This window comes from Typopeltis vanoorti, chromosome 18, assembly GCF_054136105.1.
Source record: "Typopeltis vanoorti isolate ZY-2024b chromosome 18, IOZ_Tvanoo_1.0, whole genome shotgun sequence".
NCBI lineage: Eukaryota > Metazoa > Arthropoda > Arachnida > Uropygi > Thelyphonidae > Typopeltis > Typopeltis vanoorti.
In genome coordinates, this window is record NC_143566.1 from 9,213,678 (window position 1) to 9,232,512 (window position 18,835).

The following is an 18,835-nucleotide window of genomic DNA, read 5'->3' on the forward strand; positions in this document are numbered from 1 at the left end:
CTTATCATAAGCAATATTCCACCACTGTTTGTCCTTTCTATCCTGCCAAAAAATGCTATACTCTGCTACTTCTATTCCTGTAAGTATATCATCTTCCATCAACTATGTCTTAACAATCCCAATAATGCTTGGACAGGCTGAGACTATCAGCACTGCCAATTTTTCTCCTTTATTCCAGATACTCTTGGTATTAGTATAAAGAAACATCAACACTTTTCAGCGTTTCTGTATTTTTCACTATTTACCTCCAGACTCCACTGGATTTTGTATTACACTTTGTGCTCCCCCTTCTCCCAAGTGACTATTTGCACAAGAGGCCACCCCTGCTACTATTCTCCCTGATAATTTAGTTTTCCTGCACTAAAATTCTCACTTGTTCAGAGAACAACAACATTCTCTCCAGATTCCTACATCTTTTCTCATTCAAATTCAAGCCATCTCTCGCATACCATTCTTTTTCCTCAAATGCACTTCAGGCATCCACATAATCCAGTCCTCTCTTTTTTTATACATTCTGTCTATCATGCCATTCATTATTCATGCTCTTCTCCTTTGCTCTGCTATACATTATCATGATGATAAATAACACATTCACTGTCTTCCCCCTCTCAGTCTTCCGCCATGCAACCTCAAGCATGAACCTCAGATCACTCACCACCTGATTCAGACTGCCTCTTAAGTCATTCATACCCACTATCATCTTATCTGTTTTTTTTCACCTTGCTTAGTTGCTATTGTCACACTGTCTATTGTTCCTCCAGGAAAACACTCCTCTGGTATTTTATTTTGCACTCCACAAATCATTGAATCTCCATACATCACAGCTCTTACCACCCTGTTCCATCCTTGCTTACTTGCATCTCTCTCTCTCCTCTGACACTTTTTCTCTTTGCTCTCCCACTTAACAGCTTTCCTCTCCATTCCTGGCTCCTGCATTTTCTCTCCTTCTCATTCTCTCTCTCTTCCATTGGTCCTATTCTCTCTCCTTCTGTCATTCTCATAACTCTCTCTCTCTCTTGCTCCTACTCTCATTCACTTTGTATCCATTCTTTCCAGTCTCTTAATCCCTTTCACACTTATAACTCATTCCTCATATGTTCCACCTTTTATTGCATGTATCTCTTGCTCTCTCTCCAGCAACCTACTCTCACTTGACCTTCCCTAATAAAAGACAATAAATGGTACTGTGCAGGACATGCGATGAAAATGTCTGACAACAGATAGACAAAGAGAACAACAGAATGGGGACACCAAGAACTGGTTATCGGAAACCAGCAGTAAAATTTGATGATGAGATAAAAAACTATTATTGACATTTATGGAAGCCTCTTTTCCAGTCAAAATGGAAGAAGCATGGAGAGGCATTCATCCAACATTCCACTGTTGATGATAACGATCTAGTATAAGAAATTTTGTCAAATTGTTTAAATATTCCCCAACAAGAAATTCTATTATTATTATTATTATTATTATTAAACAAGACCTCATGGAGTCAAAGACTCATCTAGGAGGTCCTTTTATCTCACACACATCTCATCATACCGGGTCTATTTTGCAAAAAGAAATAAGAAATACTGAATAATAGAGGTAAAAGTAATTTTTTACTGCAAAGCACATTGGAATAAATTTGAAAGTATGATTGATAGGTTTTTAAGTAATTTAAAATGATTAATTATTTTGCAAGAATTAAAGCTCATTAGACTTGTCATGTGAGCCCCATATTAAACAGCACAGTCTATTATCATACATTCCTTAAACTCATGCACTATTCATGCTTTTTTGCCACCCTATTAAGCAGTGCATTCCAAGGTCCAGCCACAATCTCTGCAAAAAAACCCACTCTCACTCTTTTACTCATCACTTCCATTCTGCTTAATCTACCATATGAAAGAACTCCTCCAGTGTCAATCCTATAACTACCTCTCAACATTTTAAATATCCCAATCATATCATCTGTCCTTCATCTATCAACCAAATTCTGCAGTCCACATGTGCAAGTCTATCCTCATAGCTAACATTCTACAGTCCTGATATCATTTTTGTTATCTGCCTTGGTGCACTCTCTCCAAAGTTAATTTATCCCCATCATATCTTAGCGACTAAATCTAAGCATAATAATTCATATGTGGTCTGCTCAGGGTTTTATATGATGGAACTGTAACTCTTCTATCTCTGTTGGTTATGTTCTTCTCAGTATTGTAGCAATCCTCTGGGTTTCCTGTATTGCATTTGTGATATATCTCCTAAACTTCAAGTTTCTATCAATCATTATCCCAAGATCCATGCCTCCTCCACTTCTTTTAGTACATCATTAACCACCATTAACTTACCTCATCTGTTCAGCTTATTAAAATCCTCCTAAAGGGCTACCATATTAGCACAATTACTGATAACCCTTCTCAGCTTCACATCATCTGCAGACAACTGAATATCTCCTTGCAATTCATTGACAGTGTTGCTGATATCAAGGTTGAATGATATGAGTCCCAATACCAGACCGTGAGGGACCCTCACTTGTAAACTCATGCTTCCTTGCACACAACTCTCAGATACTTATTAGACAGCCAATTCTCAATCCAGTTTACTAGCCTGATATTCAGACCCTTATGTACCTTATATGAGGGTGGTAAAGTTCTCGGCCTAACAATGAAAAAACAAATTTATAATTTCAATTTATTTTTATTTTGCAACATAATCTCCCTTAAGACTAATACATTTATTCCAGTGCCATTATCCTGCCCCTGTAGTGGTTCTTAGTAAGATCTGCAAAATACCCATCTACAGCTCTAATCACCTCTTGATTTGAAGATAAACGCTGACCAATGAGGAAGAGTTTTAGTTTGGGGAAGAGATAGATGTCAGAAGGAGTCAAATCTGGAAAATAGAGTGATGTTCCAACAATTCATAGTGCAAATCCCTTAATTTTCCCATTGCCAAAACACCTTTGTGGGCAGGTGCATTGTCCTGATGAAAGATGATTTTTTTTCTTCTGCAAATCGGGGTCTTTTCTCACAAATTTTTTCATCTATTCTGCTTAAAAGATTGGAATAATATTCCCCAGTTATTGTTTTACCCTTTTCAAAATAATTAATAAACAAAATGCCTTTAGTGTCCCAGAACACCGATGCCATGAACCTTTCCTGCTGATGGAACCGACTTTATCTTCTTTGATGCTGAACAGTCGGCTTCTGTCCACTGTTCTGACTGCTTTTTGGATTCTGGTGTGTAATGGTGAATCGTCTCATCCATAGTAATAAATCGATTCACAAAATCAGTTTTATTCTTGTTAAAACGCTCCAAGCACTGTTCAGAGATTTTCATGCGAGTGTGTTTTTGATCTGCTGGCAAGCGTAGTACCCATCTTACACAAAGCTTTTTCATTTGCAATTCTTCATGCAAAATATATCCTACACGTTCTTTTCAAATGCCTATAGTCTCAGCAAGTTCATACACTTTGACTTGGCGGTCATCCAATACCATATCGTGCATTTGTTCAATGATTTCTGGTGTTGTTACACCTTTTGGACATCTTCACGTGGATTATCTTCAAGGCTGGTATTGCCATATTTAAACTCTGCAGCCCGTTTCTTAATTGTCGAAAATGAAAGAGAAGAGTGCCCATATACTTTTATGAACTTCGAATGAATTTCTTTTGGTGTTAAATCTTCTTTTACGAAGAATTTTATAACTGCATGATACTCAATTTTATCCATTTTCAGGGATACAGACAACACTTTTGCTTCAGACAGCTGTATAAAACAAACTACTTGATAGAATGGCTTGTAATTTCACATGGATGCTTATGACAGATGTACCAACTTAGAAAAAAAAAATCTTGTCAATAGTGTTGCTGTTTATAGTCAAGGCCGATAACTTGGCAGACCACCCTCGTATATTAGCTTCTCATGTGGCACCCTGTCAAACACCTTTGTAAAATCCAAAAAATGGCAGTATATGCCTTTCCCTAGTCAATTGCTCTTGTTATTTTGTTATAAAAGATAATTAGATTACTAAAACAAGTGTGCCTCTTAACAAATCTATCATGACCATCATAGATAACGTACCTTCATGCTCAATGCTGTATACGATCTCTTACTAATTTATTGGAAATCTTAACAACCACAGAAGAAATACAAACTAGCCCATAGTTTGACACTTTCTTTCTAACACCAGTCTTATGCAATGGGACTATTACGGCCAGCCCATGGAGGTGTACAGGTTGTGTCCCACAGAAAGGCACTTGATCAGGATGGGTGCCATTTTAAGATGATAAATAATAGAAATTTTTGTTCACTGCACTTATTCATGAAGTGAAACTTTATTACATAGATTGCACAACTTAAAATAAACAGTAAGGCAATTAAAAATGAATGGTAAACTCAACCATCGATTAACCACTTTGCTTTGACATACCGCTTCATGGGTGGCACATCAACGCAGATTTGAATTGTGGTGTGATTTTTTTGTGATAATTGAAAAAAAAATTTTTTTTGAGATGTTCTGTTTTTATGTACATGTACATATATCTTATATTTACATTCTAAATAAATAAAAATTCTCGAAATTAATTTAATTTTAATTTGCAAATTCTGTTTTATGGGGGTGCTGAAATATCACTTTGAAATATAACAAAGGTGCTTCTTACCCACAAGATTAAACACAAATTCTTAGGAGCAATTACAACAGGGTGGTCCTGAGGACTATCTGACCCACCTTCTACTCCTTGGACAACTTTCTCATACCAGAATCTTACTGAAAAGCCGAGTCAAGTCAATTTGCTTGCTTAGTACATTCTCTTAAAACATGTGAAATCCCATCCATTCTCATTGCCTTATTAACATCCAAAAAACTTAGTATTTAAAACACTCTTCTCTTGCACCTCCAAACTTTGAATGCTCTCCCCCCTCTCTATAATAAAACCCCTCTTTTCTAGGATGAAATACCCCAGTAAAGTGATCATTAAACAACTCCACTATTTCCTCTGCATCACTCACATTACCTTTATTATTATTATTATTATTATTATTATTATTACGGGCAACTCCAGGGAGTCATTAGACTCATCGAGGGAGGCCCCAAATCATTTTCATCACAACTATTCGACATTCATACAGTATCTATCATACCTCGCTTTAAACTCATTCACTGTCACAGCATCCACCACAGACTCAGGGAGCGCATTCCACTCATTCACTACTCTAAAAGTAAAGAACCCAGCTCTAACACCTTTACTAACCACACTTTTGCCCAGTTTCCATGGATGTCCCCTAGTCCTCCCACAACCAGCCCTGTTCTCAAAAATATCTTCTGAATTAATTTTATAGAAACCCTTCAGTAATTTGAATGTCTCAATCATATCTCCCCTCCTCCACCTATCAACCAATTTTTGCAACCCACAAATCCTCAACCTGTTCTCATACGGTTCATTCCACAGACCTGCTATCATCTTGGTCACTCGCCTCTGGATCCTCTCCACCTCCTCCCCATCAAGAAGAAACCTAGGTGACTAAATCTGAGCACAGTAGTCGAGATGAAGTCTTATCAAGGCTCGATACAGAGGAACAATAACCTGCTTGTCTCTGCTTGTCAACGTATTCTTCAGCAACCAAGTGATTTGATGAGCTGATTTGGCCACTTTTGCAATGTGTCCCCTAAATTTCAATTCCTTATCCACCAACACTCCTAAATCTCGTGCCTCATCAATTTCCTGGAGCACGGTTCCACCAATGCAGTAAACTGCCTCCCATCTTTTCACCCCAAAATGCATAACCTTACATTTTGCCACATTAAATTGATATCCATTCTCCCTAGCCCAGACCTCCAATCTATCCAAATCATCCTGCAAAATTTTGACGTCATCTGCATTCACTATTGCCCTACCCAACTTCGCATCATCCGCAAACAAATGAACTGTTCCTCTCAGATCCTTTCCTATATCATTTATGAACAAATTAAACAGCAGTGGTCCAAGAACAGATCCTTGTGGTACACCACTAGTCACAGGCCGTCTTGTGGACTCTACTCCTGAGTAAACCACTCTCTGATATCTCTCCGTCAACCACCCTCCTATCCATCTCACCAACCCTATGTCCATTCCCATATGCTGCAATTTACTGATTAGAATTCCATGTGGTATCCTGTCAAAGGCCTTAGCAAGGTCCAGCAGAATCACTGTAAACCCATTACCCTTATCCAGTTCAGCCGTCACTGTGTTATAATACGTGAGCAAGTTACTGAGGCATGACCTACCCTTCACAAAACCATGCTGTCCCCGATACAGTATCCCATTTTCTTCTATCCAATCTTGTATTTTCCTCTTGACTATTTTCTCTAAGACCTTGATAATGATTCCTGTTATGCTGATTGGCCGGTAATTTTCAACAGCAGCCTTGGAACCACCTTTGTGCAGTGGAACTATTTTCCCCTCTTTCCACCCCCTTGGGACTGACCCAGTCCTGAGGCTCAAATTAAACATAATGGTCAAGGGCACTGACAATTCTTTGGCCGCTTCACGTACGACATGAGCTGGTATACCATCCAATCCCACAGATGTATTGACATTGAGGTTCTGTAATAGACTAGTTACCTCTACCTCATTCATCACAATTCCAGTATAAGCTGTTGGTTCCTCCATTTCCGCAAAGCCACCACCTGGATGATATACTCTTGCAAAGTGCTCGCTCAGTAATTCCACAACATCGACTGATTCAGTTACCTCCCTACCCTCAGCATTTTTTAAGATCATTCTACCATGAGCATTTTTCCTTTTACTTGCAACATATTGAAAAAACTGTTTGGGATTCTCTTTAGCCTGCATGGCCAATTTCCTTTCGTAATCTGCTTTTGCTTTTCTTACCACCCTTGTTACCATCCTGGCCTGAGCTTTATACTGTTCATGCACCTGATGGTCACTCTTCTCCTTAAATTCCCTCCACAATTGTTTCTTTTTTTGCAGCTCAAGCTTAATAGTGTTATTCATCCATTTAACCCCTACCTGATTTATTATTCGGACTCTTGGTATACAGTCGACCATTGCCTCCTGCAAACAGTTCTTAACCACCTCCCATGCACCATCAACATCCAGCCCTTGCAGTTTTACATGCCATGGCATTGAGCCAAGCACACACCTAAGCTTGTCATACTTACCAGCCCGGTAATTCCACATATACCCTGTCTTAATTGTAAATTCGACTCCTTTAGCCACCTCCCAAGTCATGACCTTATGGTCACTCTCACCAATTGGTGGCAACATGGTCATGTTCGTTACAGCTACATTCTCAGTTGCAATTACTAGGTCCAGCACTCTCTGCCCCCTGGTATTTTCCAATACATGTTGCCGTAGATAGTTGTCCCTTAATAACTGCATAAAATCCAATTCCTTCCTCCCATGTGTCCTCTCCTCTTTCCAGTCAATGTTACCATAATTGAAATCACCCATAATAATTACCCTCCTTCCATTCATTTCTTCTATTTGCTTATGCATACTATTCCCACCATCCACTCCATCACCCGGTCTATAGCAGCACCCAATTGTATATTTTGTTCTGCTAGATTGTATCTCACACCAAACAGCCTCAAATGTGCTTTTTTCCCCATCCTGCAGTTCAACTTCTATACTCCTTGGCTGAAGCTCATCAGCTATCATCAATAACACTCCTCCCCCATTTTTATTCACCCTGTCACTCCTGAACACGCTATACCCATCGCATTCAATCCCACTAGCTTTATCATCTTCTGTCAGCCATGTTTCACTAATGCCGACAACCTGTGGCCTGGAAGTGCCAACCATGGCCAAAAACTCTTCCTTCTTGTTCCTAATACTCCTGGCATTAGTGTACATGAATCGCAGAAGCCCATTTGTCCCATCCCTACTTTGATTCCTTATACTAATTATCCCATTCTGATTTGTTGTCCGTCGTACTCGCCCGGGCATAATATACTCATTTATACACTTAACTGCCCCCCCCCTAAAGTCTGCATATCTACTCCCCCCCCTTAATAAATCTAGTTTCCCTGAGTCTGTACATCCACTTCCACATCATTCATCAACACTCTTTCAAGTCTCCGTACACCAACTCCATTCAAATGTAACCCATCCATCTTATATAAGTCCTTTCGCCCATCGAACTCATTCCACACATCCACAAATTCCACACCACTCTCCATGCATAACCCACGCATAAAGTCATTGGCAATTATGGCCCTCCTTCTAAACACTTCGCTGTCATACCGCGGTAAGATACTCACCATCCTAACTCTCTCACTCTTCTCTTTTGCTACCTCAAACAACTCCCTCACATCCTCTATCATTTCCATTTTGTCCTCTTTCAAATCATTCGTTCCTGCCACTATTATCATCTCTTTCACCCTCTGTTTTTGCAGTCGAATAGATTCGCTGACGTCCTTTATGTTCGCACCCGGCTGGTACGATTTCGTTAAACTCTCAATTATTACGCCTCTTAATAGCGAATCCCCATACAGCACTCGCTCCTTCATTTTATTGACGTTTACGTACATTCTATTATTTGCCGTCACAGACTTCCGCCGGTTATTTGTTGGTACGTTCAACACACATTTTTGCATACGCTCCAGTTTTCGTTTGGCTCTGTGTATCGCGCCATTTAAACGGGCAATTTCGCTACTCGCATTTATCTCACCATTTACATTATCAATCAAATCATCCATTCCTTCGGTGTTTCTACCTTCATTTACACTTTCAGCGACGCTCTCACACATATCTAGCACTACCACGCAATTCTCTAGTACACCGCCATTTTCTACATTCTGATTTGTTGTCCGTCGTACTCGCCCGGGCATAATATACTCATTTATACACTTAACTGCCCCCCCTAAAGTCTGCATATCTACTCCCCCCCTCTCTGATTGGTTAAGTGTGACTCTTCATTCCTGAATCCGACTTACTTACTCCCTTTATTTTTGTCTAAAATGTCATTCTTCTACAATCATTTCTTCTTCTTCTACTTGTTACATAATGAAAGAATTCCTTCACATTTTCCTTGAATCTCAGGGCTAATCTCTTCTGATATTCAAGTTTTTCACTCAAGGTATACAACTTGCCATTGCTGCTAATAAATATTTCTTCACTAGTTCCCACAAAAGTTTCTGTTGAGCAAAATTATCTTATAGTAAAAATATACAGTTCATTATATGAGTAAAAGCATTTTATAACAAGATTAAACACAAATTCTTAGGAGCAATTGCACATATTAAATGAATAAAATAGAAATTTTGGATATTCCTATGAATTTTTTGTGAACAGCAATTTTCCACACCATTTTATACAATATATTGTTTTAGCGTTGGGGACCATGAGATGCCAGTGATCTGCCATACTTTCTTCACTGGAATGCTTTTTAAAATTATTGATAATTTGGGCCCACTATCTCTGATTGGTTAAGTGTGACTCTTCATTCCTGAATCCGACTTACTTACTCCCTTTGGAGAATAAAAGGTATTAGCAAAAAGTAGAGCCAGTGCCTTTGATCAGATTGTTTAAGTCTCAGCTATAGATGGATCTCATGGAAGTGGAAAGATGGAGAAATAGTTCTACTGCACAAATGAGATTACAAGATTGATGTAGCAGGTTATCGATCATTCAACGTCTCATGGATGAAAGGGTTGTGAAAGGTAGATCTTGCCTCAATAATAAGGTACTTGCTTTTTATAATAAAATGACAGTTGAGGTGGATACAGAAAATGGCTTCATGACGATATTGGATTATGTAGAGGCATTTGAGTGGATAAACATTGAACCCTGTTATATAAATTGGGACAAATAGATATGAATATGAAACTGATATGGAGTTTTTGTCGGATTGATATAGAGGAAATTTTTCAATACGTGACTATTGGGGAAGAATTAGGGATCATTGCTGGAACTTGAACAAGAGTGTGAATAAGCAAGTGTGTGAGGACTAGATGGTTTCCTTGAAAAGTAGTGATTGAGTGGAATTAGTTTCCTAGAGTCAGTGACTCTAGTCAATGAATTCCAAGTGAAGTATGATTGGTATTGAGTAGCATATATTATATACTTGACAAGAAATTATTATTTTAATATTATTTTAATCCTTTACCGTAGTGCAAGCAAACAAAATGTGCATGGGAATTATCTTCATGACTAGTTGAGTTGTATATAGAGGATGTTGACTTTACATCTTTCCTCAGTATCCCATAATGCAACGCATACTTCCTTTTGGATCCAAGATGCGAAGAACCATTATCAGAGCTTTTCATGAAAAGGTGAGTTATCCAGCCTCATATGGGGGTGGCAAGGTTTTTTATCCCACAAAGCAGACAAACCGGCCATTAGAACACATGCAATTAACAGACATAATAACACTGGCCTCATAGCCTGAGTCGCTTCGGCCATAAATAAAAATAGACCAATGGAAGTAATGGAAAGAATGCAGCACATAGAAATATTTAAACACTAATATGATAGATCATCCTATATATCTTTTAGGCTGATCATGTGAAGGGTCACTACCCAGACCAGTTTTGACCTTTATTGGGATCTCAACAGTGGGAGCTATACTTAGGAAGATACTATGGTTAAATTGTTATTACTATCATCAGACCTACAGAGAGTCAAAAGACTCATTGTGGGATTTCCACAATATCATGAAAAAAGATAATCAGACTGTGCCTTAAACCCATTCAGAGATTTTGACACTATAATCCACTTGATTATAGTGTCAGAGGGCATTTCAGTTAAAGACGTAACTATTCTGCCTCTGGTTGGTGACAGTGATCATGCAGTACTCACTTGGGAAGTGACTAAGTTTGTGAATGTTCCATTCAGAAAAGGTTACGTACTAAACTACAAAGCAGGAAATTATGACCAACTGGGGAGTATACTGAGTTCAGTGGAATGGGATCGGTTGCTGGATGGAAAGAATATCGAGAGTGCATGAGAAGCATTTAAACAACACTTGTTAGTTCAACTACAGTAAATGTAAAGTTATTCACTTCATCGTGATTAGATATCCAATGTCATGTTATATTGGTAGGATTAGGCTAGAAGAAACTGATGAGGTTAGGGATCTTGGAGTATTAATAGATATGAAGTTGAAGTTCAGGGGTCATGCACATAGATTGCAAATACAACTCAAAAGATAATTGCAATGCTGAAATGAATGCTCACATGTAAAGATAAGGATGTTATTTTGCCTCTTTACAAGACTTTGATAAGACTTCACTTGGACTATTGTGTGCAGGTGTGGTCTCCAGGTTTCCATTATGATTCTGATATATTGGAGAGAGACTGCAAAGGATAGTGTTAAAAATTATATCTGGATTATGGAATACTGATTATGAAGACAGATTGAGAATATGTACACTGCAGACACTAGAAAACAGAAGAAAGATGGATGATATGATTGAGACTTACGAACTTCGGAAAGGATCATACAGGATTTCAATTGATGAAATTTTTCAATTTATGGAGGTGGGGAAAGGACAAAAGGGCATCCTTGGAAGCTGAGAATGAAGGCTGCTAAAATACTTTTGAGTATTTTAGGCTGCTAAAGAGTGTCACACCTTCTTCCTAAAATACTCTGGACTGGAGATAGATGTCGAAACTTTTTTCCACTTTTTTATACTATGAATTAAAGATGCCAAGAAATTATATTCTTGGTTTAATCCTTTATCCAAGTGCAAGCAAACAAAGTGTGCACCAGAATTATTTTCAGGCTGGGCCATTCGTATAAAGAAACTAATAACTTCACATCACTTACCTTAGTATCCCATAATGCAAAGCACATATCCTTACAGACATGTATAAAACTATGCATTATAGGAAGGGTCACTACTCGGACCGGTTTCGACCTTTATTGAGGTCTCATCAGTGGGATCCAGACCCAGAGGTGATACCATGATTGAAGTAATTCAGAAGCCATATTTCCATATACAAGTAGCCAAAAGGTGTCACAACTTATTATTAAATTACTCTGGATTAGAGATAGTTGTTGGAAGTTTTTTCACAAGACTAAACCAAGAATATAATTTCCTGGCATCTTTAATGTATAGTATAACCAAGTGGAAAAACTTCCAGCATCTATACATAATGCAGAATATTTTAATAATAAGGTGTGACACCTTTTGGCTACTCATATATGTAAATATGACTTCTGCATTACTTCAACCTTAGTATCACCGCTGTATCTGGCTTTCATTGATGAGAACTCAATAAAAGTTGAAACCGGTCTGGGTAGTGACCCTTTCCATAATGCATGGCATTATTCATGTCTGTAAGGATATGTGCTATGCATTATGAGATACTAAGGCAAGTGATGTGAAGTCATTAGCTTCTTTATGCGAGTTGCTCAGTCTTGAAAATATTTTAGGTGCAAATTTTTTTGCTTACCCTTGGATAATTTCTTGGCATTTTTAATTTATAGTATAACCAACTGAAAAAATTTCCAACAATTTGTGTGTTTCAATCATATCTCTGTTCCTTCTTTTACAAGGCTCTTCAATTTGCATTTACTCAGTCTGTCATCATATCCCACATTTCTGAGACTTAAGAATGAATTGGTAAATCTTCTGTGGACCCTCTCATCTCTTCCATCTCCTTCAAACGTTCCATATTAATTGTATGTTGTATATCCTCCTTGCGTACCAAATTTCAAGAATTTACGTTATGTGACATTAAACTAGTAGCTACACTCGGTGTGTATTGACATCCTCCTGTAATGCCACAACATCTCTCAGACAACTGCTTATCTCCAATTATGTATGTCCCAGTATAACTTACATACATGTTAAACAATAATGATCCCAAAACATAATCATCCACTACTCTTGTTACTCTATTGTAAAAGGCAACTAGATTACCAAAACAAGACCACCCCTTAACAAATCCATTCTGCTCTGGATAATTAATATTGCCCAACTCTGTATACAAGTTATTACTAATTTCTTCAGAATCTTAACAACTACAGAAGAAATATAAACTGGCCTATGGTTTGATACCTCCATTCTACCACCACCCTTATACGGTGACACTATCTTTACCCTCCTTTCACTCTTCCAGGAACTTGTCCCATTGCAAGATTTTCATTAAGCAGCCAAGTTAATGGCACAGTCACTTCCACAGCACATTCACTTAAAACACATGGCAAAATTCCATCTGGTAACACTGCTTTACTGACATCCAGTGTTCTCAATATTTGGAGTGCATCCTCTTCATTCACTGCAAACACTTCATTCCTCCTTGTAGGAATAAACCTTGATTTATTAGGATGGAACATTCTAGTGTGTGTGGACAGATTACTTCCTACTGGCCACATAGTAAAAAACGTTTTTGTGCTTCTCCTTGGGTAGCAGCACTAGTCTCCTCTCATATTCTAATTTTCTCTCCTTACTATACTAGTCACCCTCCTAGCCTGAGCCTTATATTCCTCATGCAACTGTTTTCTACCATGATCTCTTTTTCACCAGCAATTCATATTTAATTTCTCTAGTTATTCACTTGGCTCCAGATGAATTTGTTTTCTTTACTTGAGGTATATAATCTGCCATTGCTCCCAACATTTTTTTCTGAAGTCTCCCATGCACTACTGACATCTCTTCCTTCAAATTTTTCCATCCATTGTACTGCTCCAAGCTGGTTTCTGTGATAGTTGATAGTTTTGATGTGAAACATTTTTACAGAATGTAAACAGAATTCATGATGGAAATAACTACATCATTGCTTGGAAATACCTACTGTGACAGTGCATGCATTACTTGTACAAGTGTCATAGATGCACTTCTCTCTCTGATTACTCCGAATTGCAGAAAACTACATGACCTACTTAACGATCATGGAACTATATCAATTGACTTCAGCCATATAATACCACATTATGCACACAAGAGGACAGAAAATTTCAAGGAAAAAATAATTGAAAAGAAACAACACAAAATGCAAAACATCACACAGTAGATAACATAAAACACAATTAAAGAGAAAACAACAGCATTAAGAGAGAGAAAACATTCAAGAAACATAAATACGATGCAGGTTATATAATACAAATCAAAACAGGCAAACATACAGTACATACCTTCATGTAGTAAACAACATAATTTTGTCCATTAAATTTCACAAAGTTATGCACATAATGATTATAACCCAATTACTAGTGAAATATGGGTATAACAGTCGCTACAAGTGTCTCAGAATAAAAAGCAAGAATACACTCATTTTTATTCTCGACTGATAGTTCAGACACAATGGACCATAAAGAGAGGGAACTTACTCTGTAGTGTAATATATTAGATAATCTGAAGAGGGGGTGGTCGTGAGTTAACTCCATAATTGCTGCATCAGCACAGTTGCAAAATATAAGAATGAGAAAGCACACTGTGTGATAGCAGTCTGTTCCATATGCTTCCCAATCATTGAACAGGGACAGTTTTATTATTATTACATGTCACCTCCAGAGAGTCCAAGAACTCCTCGAGGGAGGGCACTCTACAGATCTCCGTCTCTACCACTGAATCCACCAACTACAACAAACCGCAACTACACCAATGCCATCTACTGCCAACCACCACCATTAGTATTTTCACAGACAATCACAAACATCCATGCCCACAGTGGGATTCAAACCCCCTGCTTTTGGCTGGAGAGTGGATACGTTAACCACTCAGCCAACCAGGCCGGCTAAACATAAGTTCCTTATGTTTAGCTATTGTCTCCCCTTCTCCAAACTCAGATAAACCGTGGCACCATACAGGAAGTCATGACGAAAATATAATTAGAAAAATATGCATGAAGCAGCACACACACACACAGACGATGTTCTATGTGAAACATCTTTACATGCATCCTTCCCCTAATTTTCAACATGGATTCACATCACATATGCTACAAAATTAGGTGATGGAAGTAACTATTTCACTGCTTGCTACTACCCAGTTGGTCTGCATCGTTATGTTAGTCTCTGTGACTATTTGTGTCACCTCATTTTGTATAAACTGGACTATTTTGAAAAATTCTAAGTGTAGTGATTTCATTTCTCTCCTCATTCTGGATAAGAAAAACATAACATTTTGAAATTGCAAAAAAAAAAACAAAAAAAAAAACATAATTTTAGACTGCTATGGTAAAAAGCTTACAAGGCTTGTTTAATTGCCTCTAAACTGAAGAAGATTCAAAAAGAGAACTGATTGAATCACATTTCATGACTAAAGAAGATGATAGACTTTGTTCCAATAGTATAAGACTTCTTTCACATTCATTCTGTAAATTGGTATAATAATTCAGTGCTTATATCATCAGCAGATAAGCTGACTTCAGTTGTTTAAGACAATTACTAGGTACCAAAATGCAGAGCAAGTAAGACAAAGCTAATCAAATGTCTGTTTTAGACACTGTTGTCCTCCTACAAACTTCTCCTGCTTGTTGGGGATATCTCATCCATATCTACTTATTCCATGATATAGGCATTTCTGATAGATTAGTGAATGGAGCTTTAGATCAAATTTCCAAATGCTCTGCATGTTTCCTAGCCGAGAAACTAGGTGCACAGTACACTCGATCTCATAACATTAGTGATGCTCTTATTCCAGTCAGATGCTGCATGACCATGTGTTTTTAAATAACAATAAAATAATGTCATCTAAACCGAGTCACTTTCTCCTAATTCTGGCTTGTGTGCCATAACCATTCATAAATCTCAAGGAGAAATTTTTGATTTGATTGTGTATGAATATGAAAAGAATTACAAGCAGGCATTGGTTTATGCCACATTGTCAAGAGTAACTGATATAAATTGACTATACATCATTTTTCCTACAGGCGACAAGACCTTTCACCGTGGATTGGGAAATACTCAATTGATAATACATTGAGAACTGTAGGGGACCCTTTACTCGAATTTGTCAAAGACAGAAAAATCTTATCCATTCTTACTTTTAATTGTCAAAGTCTTCGAGCTCATCCTGAAGAAGATCTTATGGACACAGTTACTCAGCATTCTCAGATATTAATGCTCTCTGAAATGTTTTTAAATAATGAGCACATTGGCATGCCTAACCTTCATAGTATCATGTAAATGAAGCAAGATTGTCAACAAGCAAGTGGAGTTGCAGTACACTTAAACATGCAGTTGTTATTATTCATCATCTCGATATTATTTATCGATAAACAATGGGAATGTCTATGGGTGTCAGGCCGATGGGAGATAGTTGTGCAGCTGAATGTCTTTTGCCTGACAGACAACTATTCTCAACTATATGCATTTCTTCAAAAAAGGCTGGCAGTTTTTCCTCCCAGAAACTCAGGTTTTTCATCCAGCTCAACAGACAAATCAGCCAGAAGAACTCGTACAGTTAACAAACATAATACACTGGCCTTGTAGCCTTAATTTCTTTGCCTATAATTCTGACAACAACAGCATCAACACAGAGTGAACACAGTATCTGATCAAAGTTTAGTCTTACCAGTTTTTCCCTGCTTGCTACCATACTCAGACTTCCTCTGGACATTATCTGACAGAATAAGTGGCAGCAGGATTATTCTCTATCTGGTCAGGAATCCTAATTTATGACTTCAAGTTCAGCCAGATAGTAATGAATACTATCTGAACATATCCCCCCCCTATCCACAGGGGGATTTGTTCCAAGACACCCCGTGGACACCTGAAACCACGGATAGTACCAAACTCTATGTATGCTATGTTTTTTCCTATACATACATACATACCTGTGATAAATTAGGCACGGTAAGAGATTACCAACAATAACTAATAATAAAATAGAACAATTATAACAACATACTATAATAAAAGTTATCTAAATGGGAATGGAATGTTAGCAACCTTAGCATACGTTTTATTTATTTATGAAGTCGAGAACTTTCACCTTTTCTAAGGAAGCACTGTACGCCTTCTCTTTGACATATTCGAATTGCCAGTACCACTACTCTTGTGCTTTGGGACCATTATTAAGTAAAATAAGAGTTACTTAAATACAAGCACTGTGATACCACAATAGTCGATCTGATAACTGAGAACTACTCAGAATGGCACACAATTTAAAACTTATCAATTGTCTATTACTAAAAGTAAGAGCCATATGCCTTCATTTCAGCAATGTAAAATTACATATGCAAAGTGGATATTAGATCCAACGTTATTTCAAAGCCGAATGTTTGTAAAAACTATGAAAGTTTCTTAAGTTGACCTGAAAGCTTACAAGAATACAATCCTCGAGTTGCCTTAGCTTTCACTACTTTAATTAAGTAGCTAAGGCAACTTGTGATTCCAAGGATTGTATTCTTGTAAGCTCTCAGGTCAACTTATGAAACTTTCATAGTTTCTACAAACATTTGGCTTTGAAATAATGATGGGTGTAATATCCACTTTGCCAATATAATTATAAATTGTTTATTTCTGGAATTTTCCATTTAATATTTTTGGACTGGGGTTGACTGCAGATATCGAAAATGCAGATAAGGGGAGACTATGGTATATTGTCAAGAACATGCCAAATACATTATGGGAAGCTCATCTTTTTCAACATTCAAGGTACAGCAGTAAAACCATTCTACAAGCCAGCCACTAGATGTGTGTATGTGTGTGTGGTGGGGAGGGTGAACAGAAACTGGACCAAACATGGTAGCAGACCACTTCAGGCCTCCAGTAAGGTAGTGATGATGTTTTGTCAGGCCTAGTTGGCATTTCCTCCATCTTGCTCCAGATGCTCATGACATACTCAGCATGTATTGCCTATGCTCCTTTATGGAAAAAGAAGAAAAGAAAAGAATAAAATTCGGAAACTTTGAAATGAAACATAATTGAAATACACTTTAGGTCTCTACAAACTTAGAGGATCTAGTTGGCTAGAGAAGATATTGGAAACTAGAGGAAAATGTTGATGGCTTGCCAGGAGTGACTATGTTTATTGCACTTTACTAGCCCATTAAAAAAAAAAAAAACTGTTATACTCTTATTTTTACTCTCAGGATTGTTTTATGTAAAATGAGGAAATCTTAAAAAGCAGTAGAAAACTGTACTGAATACTCTATAGTGAATAATAAGAAGAGTAGAGAAATGAATGAAAAATCAAGACTGCCTTCCACCTAAATTGATAGTTAGCAAATATGAAAATGGCACCAGCAAATCACTGGGAAAATGCAGTTACTTTGCATTAGTAAGCTGAGAGGTGTCATAATGTCTTCACAAAAAATAAATAATAAAGCGCTAAATTTTGGAACATTAAAATATGTTTCCTTTACAAAAGACCATTTTTTCTTTTTTTTCTGATAATACTGCGCTACTGTGTTTATTTCTAGGCCAGAGGTTTGCTTCACCAGTTCCGATTACTCCCAAAAATTCCATGTACATTAGCCAAGCTGTGCGAATTGTGTGGCCCAGGAATGTGGGACAGTGGTCATGTACCTGTCATTGAGTGTGTTGGTTCCCATGGAAATCATTCATGTCCTCATGGTGGTCATGATTTTTCAGCCAAAGTAGAATAAGCATGGATCCTGTTCTCACCAGACTTTTTCTAAATTTTCTATTGCCAAAATAAAATTTTGCAGGTAGTGATATGGATTTTAAATAGCAATCTTTGATAGTGGTATATGTCTTAGTCTTTCAATTTCTGAACTACTTATGAGTCAAAATTTAATGTATTTTGTAAAACTTTGATATATTTTGCAACAGGAAGGGGATGGCAAAACCATCTCTTTCCCTCCTTTATTATTATTAAAAGTTTGCTGCTGCTGCTAAACACAGGCATTTAATCAAAACTTATAAACGGAGGTCACTATAATTAGTCACATTTGGTGAAATCACTATTCAGAAGAGTTATTATATAGTTA

General features: G+C 37.5%; 1 protein-coding gene across 1 annotated transcript in view; it reads left to right on the forward strand.

The window, feature by feature from the left end:
- Window positions 1-18,490, forward strand: part of TBC1D16 (TBC1 domain family member 16) — a 419,175-nt gene extending 400,685 nt beyond the window's left edge. The window contains exon 15 of the mRNA XM_090408622.1: window positions 18,305-18,490. Coding sequence (XP_090264748.1) covers window positions 18,305-18,490 — 186 coding nt within the window. The remainder of the gene's footprint in view (window positions 1-18,304) is intronic.
- Window positions 18,491-18,835: the final 345 nt, after the last annotated feature.